The 18,714-nt window shown below is 43.3% G+C and overlaps 1 protein-coding gene across 7 annotated transcripts in view; it reads right to left on the bottom strand.

Annotated features, from left to right (window-relative positions):
• DUS2 (dihydrouridine synthase 2) overlaps positions 1-18,714 on the bottom strand; it is a 46,390-nt gene that overhangs the window by 26,399 nt on the left and 1,277 nt on the right. For 2 of the 7 annotated variants that reach the window (XM_026495061.4, XM_044382460.3), the window contains exons 2-3: positions 16,328-16,551; positions 10,532-10,674 (exon numbers count right to left, since the gene is read on the bottom strand). In XM_026495061.4, coding sequence (XP_026350846.1) covers positions 10,532-10,657 — 126 coding nt within the window. In that variant the 5' untranslated portion in view covers positions 10,658-10,674; positions 16,328-16,551. Of the gene's footprint in view, positions 1-10,531; positions 10,675-14,333; positions 14,704-14,936; positions 15,558-16,327; positions 16,552-18,714 lie in introns of those variants that run through there. The other 5 variants (XM_048223792.2, XM_026495059.3, XM_057314197.1 and 2 more) reach the window with 4 other exon arrangements.

Here is an 18,714-nt window from a genome sequence, read left to right as displayed (position 1 = left end):
GCTGTTCTTCCCAGGGACCTTGGAGATGCTGGGGGCCTAGAAAGGGTGAGGCACTCAGGGAGCCAGAGACAAGACAAAAGCCCAGATTATGGATACCTGGATACTTTCCTCACCTAGTAGTCTCAGTTCCAGTCCATCCCCTCAAAGAACCTCCTACCTCACCCCTACACAAACAGCAGACAGCAATGGGCTCCCAGGAAATGTCCAAGGACAAAAGGGGGACCAGCGAATAAAAGCAGAGAGGAAGATTTGAGATAAATTCTATAAAGATTTTTATTTATTTATTTATTTATTTTTTAATTTTAATTTTTTTTTTTTTTTGAGAGAGAGATAAGGAGAGAAAGCATGAGCGAGGGGCAGGGCAGGGGTGGGCAGGGGGAGAGAGAAAAGCAGGTTCTGCAAGGCTGGATCCCAGGACCTCGGGATCAAGACCCAAGCCGAAGGCAAATGCTCAACTGACTGAGCTACCCAGGTGTCCCGAGATCAATTCTAAAACTCCTGTCCAACATGGATCACACTGTGGAAACAAAAGGGGCCAGCTCTTGAGCACTGGACATTTTCAAACAGACTCAGGAAGGAAAGGAGAAAGAGGTTTCTTCAAAATCGGGATCATGAAAATGAAGAGAAAGCGCCTGTCTCCTGAAGGACTGAGATTCTCTACCTCTTGCTAGGAGACAACTGTTCTTCTTTGTTCAGTGATCATTTCAGTAAACGTGTAAGATAAATCACAAGAGCCAGGTACCTGCCACACTATCCAGAAGCTCAGGCCCAGGGGTTCTGCAGGTCCAGAAAAATATAGGAAGAAACTCTGCCCCCTGGTACTCATCCGATACTGACTACCTATGAGCCTCAGCAAGTCCCAACTCCAGCCAGGTGGGCACAATAGCCTTTGCTCCCTCAGAGGAGCATGTAGGGCTAAAGTGGCCAAAGGGCACCGATGGCATCCATTGGGCTCCCCCTCACATACTCATCATCCACGTTAATACAGACTGTAGGTGTTTCTGTGGTTATTTCTTCCGTGTTGCATTTAGGTCATCACGTATCTGATGTCCACCAGGCCTGGCCAAACAAATCACCACCCCCAAGCAGTTACAGATACACGGTTGGCACTTAAGCCCCAAGAATCTGTGTGGTGTCCCAAGGGATGGACACAGCCCAACACAGAGCCCTTGCAGGCAGTGATCTTAGTTGCAGGGCCAGGCAAAAAGGCAAGTGGACAAGTGGGCAGCACTGAGTGGCCTGTGCTCATAAAAAGGCTCTGCAGCCAGGCTGAACTTCGCTGGAAATGAGCAGGGTAAAGCAAGGCAGCCCTTGCTGGGGTCCCCAGCCCTGCCAGCGGTAACTCGTCCTCCTCGGGATGCCCAAACCCACCTCTCTTCAAATGCCAGTTATAAATACCCCTGTCATATCTTTACCATTAGACTCTGAATCCCCTGAGGAGGATCCTGCGTCCACACAGAGGTAGGCTTTGAAGACTCAGGCCAGGCAGCCTGAGCCCCACGAGAAGTTAAGGCAAAATGGCCCTTGAAATGTCTTATTCTCTTTTCAGTCTCTCCACCGCACCAAAAAAGCCTTTGGGGCCTGGATACTGTCTCATTCATCTTCCAATCATTAGCATCTAGCACGTTGCGAGGGCTCATGAAACATCTGTCAGAGCCTCTTCACGACCTTGCACGCAACAGATGTTCAACTGTTTAAGTGGAGAAATTAAACTGTCACCAATAAAACCACAAGTGTGTCTGCTCACCCACACACCCTCAACACCACTGTTCATCAATTTTATTCATTTCAGGGGCGCCTGGGTGGCTCACCCATTAAGCGTCTGCCTTCAGCTCAGGTCATGATCCCAGGGTCCTGGGATTGAGCCTCGCATCGCATCGGGCTCCCTGCTCAGCGGGGAGCCTGCTTCTCCCTCTCCCGCTCCCTGTGCTTGTGTTCCCTCTCTCTCTCACTCTCTCCCTCTGTCAAATAAAGAAAAATAAATAATAAATCTTTTTAAAAAATTTATTCATTTCAGTTAGTTGTGGGGATAAAATGGGACCTCATGTTTTTTTTCACTGTATGTCCTTAATTAATGAAAACATTGTTTTTCCAAGTGATAGAGTTTACAATCCGTGCGTCTTCATAGCAAACTGCCTTGTACATCTATACAAGTTGTAGGAAAAAGTCTACTCTTTGTCAAATTGGATGTTGAGTTTTTCCGTCTTACTTATCACAAATACTTTTCTTCTATCACTACTACTTCCTCAGTTTGGTGTTTTTTTTTTTTAAGCTACACCCTATTTTTTTTCTAATTGAAGTATAGTTGACATATAATATTATGTTACTTTCAGGTGTACAACGCAGTGATTCAACAATTCTCTACATTATGAAAAGCTCACCACGAGTTTAGTTCCCATTTGTCAGCACACACAGTTATTACATTATTATTGACTATATTCCCTGTGTTGTATTTTTCAACCCCATGACTTATTTACATTATAACTAGAAGTCTGTACCTCTTAATCCCCTTCACCTACTTCACCCATCCCCCAACCTCTGGGAGTGGGAGACTACTCTAACTTTGCCATGAAGAGTGCCTTCTACTTTCTAAATATATCTCCATTATATAGTTAAGAATATAATCTTAATTGTTTTTTTCTTTTTAAAACTAATTTAGATTTTAACTTACCTGAAAATTAAGGCCATTTGTAAGTCATTTTTTTCTTCAAATGACTACCCAATTTTCCATGCCCAATGTGGGGCTTGAACTCAAAACCCTGAGATCAAGAGTCACATGCTCTCCCAACTAAGCCTGCCAGGCACCCCACAACATTTAATTTTAAAATGCCTTAGGGGCACCTGGGTGGCTCAGTCAGTTGAGCATCCAACTCTTGATCTCAGCTCAGGTCTTGATCTCTGCGTCATGAGTTGAAGCCGCAAATTGGGCCCTGCCCAGCATGGAGCCTACTTAAAAATAAATAAATAATATAATGCCTTACCATGTACAGGCTTACTCTTTCTTGTCTATCATGTGTTATGTTCCTATATCTGAAATACACCCTGACACCTTCATCTTTTTCATTCCTCTTGGCTTGCTTTCTCTGTCTGAGCTGACCATAACATTTATCACCAGTGTCTCTCCATGCCACCTTTCTACCCCCACCTCTGGTATATCCAGGTACATTTTTTTTAGTTTCTAATTTGGTTGAAGGATCTTTGGTATAGCTCTTATTTGCAGAAATACAAATACACTCAGATTGAAAAGCTATACAATTTCCCCCTCAAAAAAAAAAAAATTAATACCAAAATGAATAATGGGAGCCCCTAAAGGATAAGAAGGAGAGAAGGGATAGAAAGAATATTTGAAGAAACAGTGGCAGAAATTTTCCCAAATCTGATGAAAAACATTAATCCAACACCTAAGAAGCTCAACAGCGCCTAGTGAAATAAACTCAAAGACAGCCACACCTAGAAATAAACAATCAAACAGCTGAAAACCAAAGACAAAGAGAAAATCTTGAAAACAGCAAAAGAGAAGTGACTTACCACATCCTCAATAAGATTAACAACTGATTTCTCAGTCCTTAAGTGTCTGCCTTCAGCTCAGGTCATGATCCCAGGGTCATGGGATCGAGCCCCATGACGGGCTCCCTGCTCCACAGGGAATCTGCTTCTCCCTCTCCTTCTGCCTACTGCTCCCCCTGCTTGTGCTCTCTCTCTTTCTCAATCAAATAAATAAATAAAATCTTAAAAAAAAAAAAACAATTGATCTCTCATGAGAAATGATGAAAGAAGAAAACAAGGAGGCAAAGACCTGCACACGGAAAACTACAAAATATTGTTGAAAGAAATTAAAGGAGAGCGAAATAAACGAAAGACATGATCATGGATTGGAAGACTTAATATTGTTAAGATGGAAATATTCTCCAACTGGGCTACAGATTCAATACGAGCCCTATCAAAACCCTAATTCCTCTTTTTGCAGAAATTGATAAGCTGATCCTAAAATTCATGTGGAAATGCAAGGAACACAGATTAGACAAAACAATTTGAAAGAGAAAAACAAAGTTAGAACATTCATACTTCCTAATCTCAAAACCTACTACCAAGCTACAATAATCAAGACTGTGTGTTGGGGCACCCGGGTGGTTCAGGCAGTTAAGCATCCAACTCTTGATTTCGGTTCAGGTCATGATCTCACGGTTGTGAGATCGAGCCCCAAGATTCTCTCTCTCCCTCTGCCCCTCCCCTCCACTTGCTCTCTCTCTCTCTCCCAAAAAGAAAAAAAAAAAAAAAGACTGTGGTACTGGCGTAAGGATAGACATATAGACCAGTGGAATAGAATTGAGAGTCTAGATACAAACCAAAACATCTATAATTGACTGATTTTTGACAAGGGTACCAAGACAATTTATTGGGGAAAAATTATCTTTTCAATAAATAGTGCAAGAAAATGAATTTTGATGTGAGCTAGAGTCCCTACCTCACATCCCATACGAAAATTAACTCAAAATGGGGCACCTGGGTGGCACAGCAGTTAAGCGTCTGCCTTCGGCTCAGGGCGTGATCCCAGCGTTCTCGGATCGAGCCCCACATCAGGCTCCTTCACTAGGAGCCTGCTGCTTCCTCTCCCACTCCCCCTGCTTGTGTTCCCTCTCTCGCTGGCTGTCTCTGTCAAATAAATAAAATAAAATCTTTAAAAAAAAAATTTAACTCAAAATGCTTCAAAGACCTAATGTATTAAGAGCCAAAACTATAAAATTCATAGAAGAAAACACAGACACAAGTCTTTGTGACCAAAGATTAGGCAATAATTTCTTAGAGATGATACCAAAACTACAAACAACAAAGAAAAAATAGATAAACTGGACTTAATCAAATTAAAAACTTCTATGTATCAAAGGATACTATCAATAAAGTGAAAAGAAAACTCACAGAATGGGAGAAAATATTTGCAAATCATCTATCTGATAAAGGTCTATTATCCAGATTATATAAAGAACTCTTACAATTCTTAGACTAAAAAGACAAATAACCCAATTAAAAAATGGGCATAGATTTTATTAGACATTTCTCCAAAGAAGATATACAAATGGCCAATAAACATAGGAAAAGATGCTCAACTTCATTAATCATTAGGGAAATGCAAATCCAAAACCAATGAGATACCACTTCATAGCCACCAGGATGGCTATAATCAAAAAGACAATAAGTGTTGGCGAAGTTGTGGAGAAACTGGAAACATCATACTGGTGAGAACGTAAAATGGCACAGCTGCTTCAGAAAACAGTCTGGCATTTTCTCAAATGGTTAAACACAGAGTTACAATATGATCCAGCAATTCTGCTCCTAGGTGTATATACCCAAGAGGAATGTACACAACTGTTCATAGCAGCATGGTTCATAACAGGCAAAAGGCAGAAATAATCCAAATGTTCATCAACTGAATGGATAACCAAATTGTGGTACACACATACATTTAACTATTAGTCAGCCACTAAAAGGAACGAAGTACTGATACATGCAACAACATAGACGAACCTTAGGAATACTATGCTAAGTAAAAGAAACCAGGCATAAAAGACCATATGTGGTATGATTCTATTTATATGAAATGTTTAAAACAGGCAAATCTATAGAAACAGAAAGCAGAATAGTGGTTTCCAGGGACTAGGGGAGGGAGGAATTGGGGAGGGCTTGCTAACGGATATGAGGTTTCTTTTTGGTGTGATGAAAATGTTCGACAGTTGACTGTGGTGATGGATGCACAATTCTGTAAATATACCAAAAGCCACCGAATTGTACAGTTTGAATTGGTGAATTATATGGCATGTGAACCATATCTCAATAAAGGTTTTAAAGGGGAGCCTGGGGGCGCCTGGGTAGCGCAGTGGTTAAGCATCTGCCTTCGGCTCAGGGCATGATCCCAGGGTCCTGGGATTGAGCCACATCGGGCTCCTCCACTATGAGCCTGCTTCTTCCTCTCCCACTCCCCCTGCTTGTGTTCCCTCTCTCGCTGGCTGTCTCTATCTCTGTCAAATAAATTTAAAAAATCTTTAAAAAAAAAAAATAATAAATAAATAAATAAATAAATAAATAAATAAATGGGAGCCTGGCTGGCTCAGTTGGTAGAGCATGTAACTCTTGATCTCGGGGTTTTAAGTTCGAGCCCCATGTTGGATGTAGAAATAACTTAAAATCTTTTTTTAAAGGATTTTATTTATTTATTTGAGAGAGAGAAAGCGTGAGTTGGGGGGGCAGGGCATAGTGAGAAGAAGAAGCAGACTCTCAACTAAGCAGAGAGTAAGCCACAGGGCTGGATCCCAGGACCCTGGGATTATGACCCAAGCCGAAAGCAGACACTTAACCAACTAAGCCCCTCAGGCGACCCTAAAAATAAAATCTTAAAAAAAAAAATGTTAGATGGGGCACCTGGGTGGCACAGCGGTTAAGCGTCTGCCTTCGGCTCAGGGCGTGATCCCAGCATTATGGGATCGAGCCCCACATCAGGCTCCTCTGCTATGAGCCTGCTTCTTCCTCTCCCACTCCCCCTGCTTGTGTTCCCTCTCTCGCTGGCTCTCTCTATCTCTGTCAAATAAATAAATAAAATCTTTAAAAAAAAAAAAATGTTAGGGCACCTGGGTGCTTCAGTTGGTTAAGCGTCTGCCTTTGGCTCAGGTCAAAATCCCAGGGTCCTAGGATGGAGTCCTGCATCAGGCTCCCTGATCAGCAGGGAGTCTGCTTCTCCCTCTGCCCCTCCCCCTGCTCATGCCCTCCCTCTCTCTCTTTCGCAAAAATAAATAAATAAAATCATTTAAAAAATTTTTTTAAATATTAAAAAAATGCTTAGAGGAAAAATTTTGGGTCAATTGACAAAATTAGAACATGGAAGGTAGATTTTTAAAAAGTATTATATCAATGTTAAGTTTACTGAAGATGATGCCTATATCATAATTATATGAAAAAAGACTTGATTCTGGGAAAATATCAATGAAGTACTTGAGAAGTGAAAATTATAGTGTATGAAACTTACTCCAATAGTTAAGAAGAATGCATGAAACTAATGTAACATTGTGTGTCAACTATACTAGAGCTTAAAAAATTAGTTAAGGGGGAGACTGGGTGGCTCAGCTGGTTAAGTATCTGCCTTTGGCTCAGGTCATGATCCCAGGGTCCTGGCATCAAGCCACACATCAGGCTCCCGGCTCAGCGGGGAGTCAGCTTCTCCAGCTCCCTCCACTGCTCCCCCCACCCCACGCCAGCTCACGCTCTCTATCAAAATAAATAAATAAATAATCTTTTTTAAAAAAGTTTTAAAAAATTAGTTAAGGAGAAAATATATATACATTAGATAGAACACAAATGATAAAAAAAAAAAATCAAGCAAAAATGTTGACCATAGGTCAGTCTGGGTATGGATGCTCTCTGTCTATTCCTGCAACTTTTTAATAATTTTTTCTCTTTTAAAATTTGTTTTTATTGAAGTATAGACATAGAGCAACTTTTCTATAAATTTGAATTTTTTTTAAGTTTTAAGAAATGACCCATTCTGGGCAAAGGACTTGAATAAAAATTTCTCCAAAGGTGATACACCAATGGCCAACAAGCATATGAACATCCTCGACATCACTAATCATCAGAGATACGCAAATTCAAACCACAATGAGCTGTCACCTTTCACCCATTAGGATGACAAGAAAGAAAGGAAGGAAGGAAGGAAGGAAGGAAGGAAGGAAGGAAGAAAGAAAGAAAGAAAGAAAGAAAGAAAGAAAGGAAAAAAGAAAAAAAAAGAAAAGAAAAAAGAACAGAACAAGTGTCAGCAAGGACATGGAGAAATTGTGCACTGTTGGTAGGATTGTAAAATGGTGCAATTCCTAGGGCAAATAGCATAGAGTTTCCTCCAAAAATTAAAAAGAGAACTACCACCTGATCTAGCAATCCCACTTGTGTGTATATATATATCCAAAAGAATTGAAAGCAAGATGTCAAAGAGATATTTGCATACCTATGCTCATAGCAACACTATTCAAAATAACCAAGACATAGAAGCACCCAAATGTCCATCCACCAATGAATGCATAAACAGAATGGGGCATATACATACAATGGACTATTATTCAGCCTAAAAATGGAAGGAAATCCTGTCACATACTACAACATGGATGAACCTTGAGGGCATTATGCTAAGTGAAACAAGCCAGTCACAAAAAGACAAGTATCGCATGCTTCCACTTCTATGAGGTACCTAAAGTAGTCAAATTCATAAAAACAGAAAATAGGAGAGTGGTTACCAGGGGCTGGAGAAATGGAGCAAAGGGGACTTGTTTTATGGGTATAGAGTTTCAGTTGTGCAAGATGAAAAGATTCTAGAGATCTGTTTCACAACTCAACACTACCAAAGTACACATTCAAAAATGGTTACGATGGTAAATTTTTTTTTAAAGATTTTATTTATTTATTCGACAGAGATAGAGACAGCCAGTGAGAGAGGGAACACAAGCAGGGGGAGCGGGAGAGGAAGAAGCAGGCTCATAGCGGAAGAGCCTGATGTGGGGCTCGATCCCATAACGCCGGGATCACGCCCTGAGCCGAAGGCAGACGCTTAACCGCTGTGCCACCCAGGCGCCCCACGATGGTAAATTTTATGTTATGTGTTTTTTACTACACACACAAAAAAAATTTTAAGGACGCATTCTGGCAATCAGGGCCTCTTAAGAACACCGCCTCCTCCCCTGGTCTTGCTTAGTAAAAGTCCAACAGGTAGATGTCCTCTCACATTCTGGGGAACTGGAGGCCCCTGGTCTTTATAAAAAGGAATAGATAAATGAAATCTGAGGAAGTCCTGGAAAACCCCTATCAATAAGGCAGATCTTAGTGGGGAATCAGACTACTGCTCCCTTGACTACTGCTGAGCTAGTTCATCCTTTCTTTACCTCCAGCTGTTGAGGGCTTTGCAGAGGTTTTAAGGAGGTGTGTGCATGCCTGGTATTTCCTAGACTCTATACTCTGGTCCTGTGAGATGGGTGGAATAGTTTAACTAAATCCACAGCTGGACCACCTCATGTGAACCCAGGAAGATCATCCAGGCGGCGGGCCTGCAGAGCCAAGCTGGATCCGCCAGGGGGCACCAGGCACCATATTGTGCCATGTCCAGTACTTGGTCCCGAATCCAGCCAGCTACCCAGGCTAAGCAAGGGTCCACTGGCCAGCCTGCCGCTGCTCTCCACAGGGGTTAGGCCTAAGTGGAAGACCTAGGTGTCCTCTGGCAGAGGCCGGTTTGTTTATAAGCCATATTGACTCTGCCAGAGTGAAAGCCCATCAAGCATGCCAAAGGAGGCATCACAAGCAACAAAACAACAGTGAAGCTCTCTGGGACTCGTCTTTTTGGTCCCCGTTTCTCAGGTTCTGAGTCCACGAGTCCTCGAAGTCCTCCACAGTCCTTGAGTCCTCACAGTCCTTCCTCCCAATCCTCTTCTAAATCCAAGAGGTTTTTCTGGAGGCCCAGGAGGGTGCTGGCTAAGAAAGGCTACACCTAATCCACAGCTGACTGCCTGGGGGCCTGAGTGGGGGCTCAAAAGATGAGTGACCAGATAAATAGTGCTCAGTGCACTACCCCATTCCCCTGGGACTGGCCTCTGGACACAGGTTCCTCCCTGCCCTGGCCACATTCTGGCAGCCTGGAAGGCTTATGGATGCCCAGCTCTCATTTCTCGGACCTCCTTGCCTTTATTTCAACAAACCCCTTAGAAGTCAGGTCCTACGCCCGTGATCCTAAACTCGGGAACCTCCCTTTCTGACTCCCACATCTGGACAACACATGCTCCCTCTCTCCCATTGCATCTTGCTAGCACCTTAAACGGCTCTGGCCCTGCCCGCCTATAGACACTGGCATGGCGATCCCCAGCCATGGGCATCCCTCTGCCAGGCTCTGCAGCTCTCCTTCCCATAAAGCTGAAAACCAGCATGACTATGCATACCCAGCTGCCAGGCAAATCTCCCAGTGCCCATGCCACATAGGAATGGGACCAAAATGCCCTCACTTTCTTTCCTCAAGTCCAATATCAGCTACTTCTATAATGCTGTTTTTCCTAGAAAATGCTTTTTAAATCTGGATCTGAAGTCCTTCTATTCTCCAAAACAGCCAGGATGTAGGCAACCCAGTAGCTACTACCACCAGAAAATCCTGTGGCTCCCAAAACCAACCCCATCCAGCTTCCCTGGTCCTTTTCCTCCTCTTCCTAACCTTAAGTTCATTCACTCATGCACTGAATGTCTATTAACTCTGACAGAGGCCAGGGCAGTGACCTGACATGACATTCATCTAACCACCCAGCCCAGGGATCCCACAAGGCCTCCATGCTGCCAAGGCTGCTGGCCCTAAACAGGGCCCAGAGAACTCACAAGTGTCACGTTTGTCTCCCACTGCCTTCAGGGAGCGCCTGTGAAGTGAGTGCCCATTCTGCCCCTCACTAACTCCTGACCACTCCCACCCACAAAGAAGGAGGCTGCACTGGTAGAAAGCCCTCCAGGAAAATCAGGAGCCTCTTACCTCACAGTACACAATGTCTGCTCCATAGTCCAGGGCCAGCAGCCGCATTGGGAGAGTGCCTACCCGAACCATAGGGGCTAAGATAAGTTTGTTGCGATAGCACAGTGAGAGGCTGTGCTCAATCATTCTTCCTCTGCTAAAGCCTGCAGAAAGGGAAAACAAGAATCAGATATCCAAATAAGGAAAATCGCTTCTGTTATCCAGGTCAGGCTTTTCTTCTTCTTTCCATACGAGGACTTTGTTTTCCTTTTCTCTGATCATAAAAATCATGCATGCTTTTTCATTCATCTAAAGAATATTTATTACATGCCTCGTCTGAGCCAGCCACTGTCCTAGTCTTTTGGGATACATTAAAGAACAAAACAGAGAAAAACTCTTGCTCTGATACAGCTTTTATTCTAGCAGTGGAACAAAGGCAAAAAATAATACATAACAAATAAATTACATAGTATGTTGGAAAACTGGTAATGCTACAGAGTGAAAAACAGCAGGGAAAAAGGAAATTGAAAACACTGGGGCTGTGTTAAAATTTTTTTCCATTTTATTGAGATGTGATTGACATATAATGTTGTATTAATCTAAGGCGTACAACATAGTGATTTGATATATGCATATGCTACAAAATGATTACCACAGTAAGTTAACATTTATCACCTCACATATTAATAATTTTTTTCTTGTGATGAGAACTTTTAAGATCTACTCTTATGTCTGGGTGGCTCAGTAGGTTGGGCATCCGACTCTTGGTTGCGGTTCAGGTCACGGTCTCAGGGTTGTGAGATAGAGCCTTGTGATGGGCTCTGCACTCAGCTCGCAGAGTCTGCTTTTGATTCTTTCCCCCTCTGCTCCTCCCCTGCTCTCTCTGTCTTTTTCTCAAATAAATTAATTAAATATTTTTTTAAAATCTACTCTTAGCAACTTTCAAATATGCAGTATTGTCAACTATAGTTGCTATGGTGTACATTACGTCCCCAGAACATATTTATCTTCTAACTAGAAGTCATCTCTTTTTTTTTCTTTCTTTTTTTAGAGAGAGAGAAAGAGAAGGGGGAGGGGAGGTACAAGCAGACTCTGTGCTGAGCATGGAGCCCGACAGAGGGCTCAATCCCATGACCCTGAGATCATGACCTGAGCTGAAATCAAGAGTCAACACATTTAATCAACTGATCCACCCAGGCGCCTGGAAGTTCATATCTTTTGACCACCTTCACCCATATACTCCTCACTCCCAGCAGGAAAAATATAAATAAATGGTATATTTTATAGTAAAACATAAAAATATTTATATGAAAATATTTACATTAAAATATAAAATTTTAAATAGGGAAACCAAGATAGGCCTCAATGGGAAGATAACATTTGAGCTAAGACTTGAGTCAGCCAAGTTGGTATTTAGTGGAAGAATAAACAGAAGAAACAGCCAGTGCAAAGGCCCTAGGGCAGGAGCTTGTCTGGTGTGTTAGAGCAACCGCAAGGAGGCCAACGTGGTTGGAACACAAAGAGAAGAGGGAGTAGTGAAAGTCAAATACATGATGTCACAGCCATAAGCAGACAGGACACAGTCAGATGCCATACGGCCTTGCAGGACACTCTATGAATTTTGTTAGCTCTTCCCAAAATAGAAGCCAGTAAAGGGTTTTAAGTAGAGGAGTAGCATGACTGAACATGTTTTCTCCTGATCACAGTGATTGCCATATAAAGAGCAGTCTGTTGGGGGCCAGAGTAAATAAGGAGACCAGGTACAAGGCTCTTTGGTAACCAACATAAAAGTTGCTGGTGAGTTAGTAGTAGAGGTGGTGGGAAGTGTTCACATCCTAAATATACTTTGAAGGTAGAGCCAACAGGAGTAAAAAGAAAAAAAAAATCAAAATCCCATATCCCAGAGAGACTGTTAATACTTATTTATTCTAAGCAAACAGGGACCCTTCTAAAAAGTCACCAAGCTAGCTAGCCAATGCCCTGCTCTGCTCTGTCTCCATTTTCTTTTTACTATTCAGCCCTTTCCCGCTGGCCCCCATCTCCACCGCTCTCCTAAAACTGCTCAAAGTCACCAATTACCTGGAAGTTGTGAAATCAACAGACACTCACCTGTCCACGATCTTGTTTCACTAACAGTACGGTGACATGGTTGAGCCTCCCCTCTTCCTGACTCCCCTAACCCCACACTTTCCTGTGTTTTCTCCCACCTCTCTGCCCTGCTTTTCAGTGTCTTTCCTGGTTTCACCTACTCTACTCACATGTTGAGTTTCCTCCTTAGTCTTGGGCCCTCATCCCTTCTAATTTCACACATTCTCCCTTGCAAATTTACTCACTCCCATGGCTTAAAATATTACACCAACTGCTCAATATACATCCCCACCCAGGCATCTTAAGGACATCTCACACTAAACATGCACAGAACAAGGTCTTGATGTGCTCTCCTAAGCTGCCTCCTCTGTCTTCATTAATTCATTCAACAGACATTTATTGAGCCCCTATCATATGCGAAGCACCGGCTGGCACTATGAGGAGGAGGAGATACAGTAGATGAGAGGGTTATAGAAAGGGAACTTACAAATACTTGTGAAATTATAACTGTGTACACTGCTGTGAAAGACATGAGGCTTTTGGGAATTTGTGCCAGCAGGAAAGGGATGCACAGGGGTTGAGAAGGGCTTCCCTTAAGAAATAATTTCTTCTTCATCTTCTTTTTTTAAATTATATTTATTTATTTTAGAAAGAGAGAGAGAACTCGAGAGCTCAAGCAGGGGGAGGAGCAGAGAGGGAGGGAGGTGGGGGAAAGAATCTCAAGCAGACTCTGCATTGGGCATGGAGCCTGACACAGGGCTCCATCTCACAACCCTGAGATCAAGACCTGAGCCAAAATCAAGAGTCGTATGCTTAACCGACTGAGCCGCCCAGGCACCCCAAGAAATAATTTCTGATTCAAGCTTTCAAAGGAGAGAAGGTCTTAATCAGATCAACACATGGAGAGAAAATGTTTCCCATTTCAGCAACTAGCACCTCCATTCACCCAATTACTCATCCTTAATCCATATTCCCCACATTCAATCTATCACTAACTCCTGTTGAAACAGCCTTCAAAATTTAACTAATCCATCTGCTTTGTTCCATCTCCAGTGCCACCACTGCACACAAAGCCAGCCTCCTAATGGGTCTCCCCAAATCTAATCTTACCCCCTCCCATCCCTTCTCTTTAAGATACTGCGTGGCATCTGAAAAAAGCAACTCTGATAATACCACTCCCTTGTTTATATCCTTCAATGGCTTCCCATTGAGTTTAGGATAACTCCCAAACCCTTCTGATGGCCTGCCAAGCCCTGCATGACCTGTCCCTGCCCACGTCTCCAGGTCACCTTGAGCCTCTCTCCCCCTCACTCTCCTTGCTCTGGCTACCCTGGCCTTCTTTGAAAGTCTTCCACACCAAGCTCTGGAGTCTGTGCACTTGCAGTCCTCTCTGTCTGGAACACTCTCCCTGACTCAATCATACACACCCACATTAAGGTCCTCTTGACCTTGAATGTCCCCTTTTTGGAGACCTTTCCCTACCAGACCATCTAACATCAGGTCTCTGGTCACATGCTCTCGCAACACTTTTTGCTTCCCTATAGCTCAGTTGCAATCCCCATGCACTTATTTGTGTGGTCTCTTGTTTAACCCCCAGCTCCTGCTCTAGACCACCAGGACAAGTTCCGCAAAGACAGGAACACGGCTACCTAGTTCACTGCCAGGTTTCTAGCCCTGAGCCCAGTACTTGGCCCTTAGCAGCCGCTCCGAAAGGAAGGTGTGACTGAACACTCACTGTGGTGGCTGAGGACACCCTCCAGTAGGTGGCTGGTCTGGGAACTCCCTCTGGCTCATGCCGGCAGTGCCTGACAGCGCCTGCCTCCAAGAAGGCTCCTCTCAAAGAAGCTAGGCAGTCCCCACCCTTTCCCAGTTGCCACCACCACCATCCGCTGGGCCCCAGGATCACACCCAGATCAACATTTTAGTCACACAAACTGAGACGATCTACCATTCTTTTAAGGGCTGGTCTTCTCTCTGACGGTTTTGATGACCTTCTCAGACAGTAACCTGAACTTCAGTTGCATAGATATTAATTATAATGCTTTCAGGTTGAAAGGAACACTATTCAGGGAAAGCAACGAATGGAAAAAACTTTACCAGTCCCTTCCATGTAAATTTTCCTAGAGACTGTGACCTTGCTTAAAAAGCAATTTCTTTAAAATACAAATTAAGAGTTAAAACGGAAGTCAATTAGGATTAAATATTCAGAGAATTATCCTATTTCCCACTCAAAACACGTGTAGATAAGAAAAAATTAAAGTGATCTACTATATTTATAAGAGAAAGAGGTGATACAGCATCTCTCTGGTAAGATTCTGAACTCTGGAATCAGACCTACCCTGGAATCCCAACTCTGCCCGGGCAGATGAATTACCCTAGCGGAGGCTTGGCTTCTCCCTCTGGAATATGAGGCTCCAGCAGAATCTACATCAGGTGGGATGCTGTGAAGAGTTGATTTTATGATGCACAATAGCTCCCAGCACACGGTAAGGGTTTAATAAATGTTAACTGCTCTCACTATCGGGCTTTTACACTTTCAACACATTCTAAGTGTACTGTCATATCAACAAACATCTACCAGTTCTTTTAAGATGAAGGCACTGTGTGAAGTGCTGAAGGTAAAGAAATGGGAAGAACTAAGCTCTTGACCCTAAGGAGCTTCTCGGCTCTGCCACTGCCATTTATCAAATGATTGATGACAAAAGCCTGCAAACCAGTGTCTCTGCTTCCAGGTTATGTTCACTCTATGTTCCTTCCCGCAGCCAGAGGGGTCTTTCAAAACACAAATCAGGACAGGATATTCCCATTCTCCAAAGCCTTCCCTTCTGCCCTTAGAATTCAGTCCCAGCTCCTTCACAATGCAAACAAGTCCTGTTCCCTGCCTTCCTCAGAAGCCCTATCTTTCATCACTTGCCCCCTGTCTCTTAACTCCCCCATGCTAAGCTTCAGCTCTTCTGAACTATTTCTTTTTTTTTTTTTTTAAGATTTTATTTATTTATTCGACAGAGATAGAGACAGCCAGTGAGAGAGGGAACACAAGCAGGGGGAGTGGGAGAGGAAGAAGCAGGCTCATAGCGGAGGAGCCTGATGTGGGGCTCGATCCCATAACGCCAGGATCACGCCCTGAGCCGAAGGCAGACGCTCAACCGCTCTGCCACCCAGGCGCCCCTCTTCTGAACTATTTCTATCTCCCCAAACTGGCCTGCTCTCTCCCAATTTGTAGTCTCTGAATAAGTTGCCCCTGCCTAGAACCCAGATTCCTATTCCTCTATTCCTCTACCTGGCTGACTTCCAGTAACCTTTCAGAACCTCCATACAGATGTCACTTCCTCCAGCAAGCCTTCCCTGATGCTCATCTCCCAAACACAGAGTAAGGGCACCTCCTCTTAGCTCATTCCTGTCCTGGGATGGAAATATACTCTTGTAATTATAAGAGCAACTATCAATCTGCCTCCCTCATCACAGGGGGAAGGCAAGCACTGCATCTTGCTCATCACCAGGTCCTTGTCACAGAGAACACAATCTGGCATAAGGTAGGTGGTTAGGGTTTGTTGTGAAAAGAAGTTAACAGGTCAAATGGCAACAAGAACTACAATATGGTTCATGCTTCAGCCACAGAAGAGCTCTATCACAGACAAACGTGCTCTATCACAGAGCATTTCAAGTGTCTTGCCATACCTCAAGTTTGGTTACAAAGCAGACAAATGACTACTCCACTGTCTTGCTTACCCAGTAAAGGACTGCAAGCCCTTTATGCAACTTGCATAAGAGCCACCACTGGCACAAACAAGATTCTGGTAAGAAAGCAGCAGGAGATGAAGTTGGGGGCAGACTCTGGAGACTGATGACGAGAGAAGCTGTAGGCCACGGGCATCCACTGATGGCTTTTGAGTCAAGGGGTGACAAGGCCATGGCTGTGCTTTAGAAAGATCATTCAGACAACAGATGATGGGCTGGAGAGGGAAAGACAAGAAGGAAGTAAGGAGTTGGGGTTGACAGAGGGTGAAATGACCTAGGCATATAATGACACGGGCTGAAAAGAGAATAGCCAGCACTTGCACAACAGTCCTGACGCAGGCAGGAAAAAGAAGAAACAGGGATTATTTTTTTGCGATCCCTTGCAATTCCCAAAGTCCTTCGTTTATAACTGTGCTTTCAAACGGGGCGGCACATTAGAATCATCTGGAAAGGCTTTAAAAAAATACCAATGTCCAGGCCTTACCCCCAAACCAATTAAATCAGAATGTAAACTCCATTAGGGCAGGAATTGTACCTGTTTTGCTCACTGTGTGTTCGAGCAGTACCCAGCACATGCCTGAAGCTCAGGAAACATTTATTGAATGAATAAATGAAAGCATGACAGTACCATTATCACCTGAGATCAAAGGGACAATTCTGTTTAACTTATGGAGTAGGGGCGCCTGGGTGGTTCAGTCAGTTGAACGTCTGCCTTCGGCTCAGGTCATGATCCCAGGGTCCTGGGCTCAAGCCCCACATCAGGCTCCCTGGTGAGCAGGGAGCCTGCTTCACCCTCTCCGTCTGCCTGCTGCTCCCCTTGCTTGTGCTCTCTCTTTGTCAAATAAATAAATAAAATCTATTTTAAAAATAATAAAATAAAAAAAAAAAAAAACTTACAGAGTAACCAGGCAATATGAGTTACCACGGCAGCCCTGGGAAAAAAATACTACCAACTTAGGCCCCTGCTCTCAGGAGCTTACATTCTTTCCACAATAAGCAAAACTTTCGTATTTCTAGAGCACTATAATATACAACATGTAACTCAATAACAACTAGAGGTTACTCAATGTGAGCAGAAGGAAAAGAGAGGAGCCTTATTCAGTGTCTGATGAACTGACAAAAAGAAATTAAGGGCATGGGCAGAGACCGGCTCGGACAGATTCCAATCCTTACGAGATTATGAATTAATCATACTTCCAGGACTTGAGCGTGGTGAGAAAGCAGCCATAAACTAACCAGCTTCCCTTCCCCAAATATCTGGGCAAAACCCAAATGCAAGTACATACCTATGTATTATTCTTTTCCGATCATTCCTTCGGTATACCTGTTCTGGCTTGGTACAAAGTAAGACTTTGTTTTTATCTGATAAAACAGTGGCACGTGTAAATGGATAAAGCCTGTTGAGTCAGATATCCAAGAAGCTACATAGATAAGGAACAAGGAGCCCTGAGTTTTTAAAAAGAATCATACAAGTAGTATAGAATCACAATATCTTAGAGTGTCCTTTGTATCAACTCCCCTCTATCATATTGCCAACCAGCAGTCATCTGGCCTGGATATGAACTTTTCCATTCCATATGAATGGAAAACTCAGCACCCTCAAGATAGATCTGGGCAATTCTAGTTGTTACAGCAGTTCTTTAGATCAAATTCAGAATCTGCCTATTACTTACGGGTCCTCATTCTGCCTTCTGGAGTAGTACCCCACAGCACACCTCATCTTTTTTCCATCTGGCACATTCCCCAGATCCATAAGGACAGTTTTGTTCTCCCTAAACTTCTCTTCTCCAGTTTCACTTCCTTGAATAACTTTTTCTTGTGTTTATGACTTTCAGGGCCCTCAAAATTCCTAATCCCAAGGGCAAAGCAAGCAATGGCATCAGTGTACTTGCTACAGATTCTGAGGATGAGGCAGGGTCAGTGCAAGAGCTTGTCAAATGTGCCTACCTGAAATGAAAGCACATGAAACCTCAGCCTCTCCTCAGTCCTCATACTCTATGCATGGTTTCTCAATGACACACTATTCACATATTGGGCCAGATAATCCTTTTTTGTGGTGGGCTTTCCTGTGCATTGTACAATGTTGAGCAATACCCCTGGCTTCTGCCCACTAGATGCCAGTAGCACCTCCCCAGATGTGACAAATAAAAATGTCTCCAAACTCTGTCAAATGTCCCCTAGGTTGGGCGGGGGCAAAATCACCCTCACTTGAGAGCCACTGCTGTATCCAATGACTCTGTTCACCTGTCACTACTCAAAACTCTCTCCTCTGCTGGTTTATGGGTAACTTTCCAGAAAGTCTACTTATGTATCAAAATGGCATTTGAAACTTTTAAAGTATTTATCTTTTTGGAAACAACATGTGTTGGTGAGGATGT

The sequence above is a fragment of the Ursus arctos genome, unplaced genomic scaffold (assembly GCF_023065955.2).
Source record: "Ursus arctos isolate Adak ecotype North America unplaced genomic scaffold, UrsArc2.0 scaffold_19, whole genome shotgun sequence".
Classification (NCBI taxonomy): domain Eukaryota; kingdom Metazoa; phylum Chordata; class Mammalia; order Carnivora; family Ursidae; genus Ursus; species Ursus arctos.
Note: the sequence above shows the minus strand (reverse complement) of the source record. Positions and strands in the feature narration are given on the sequence as shown.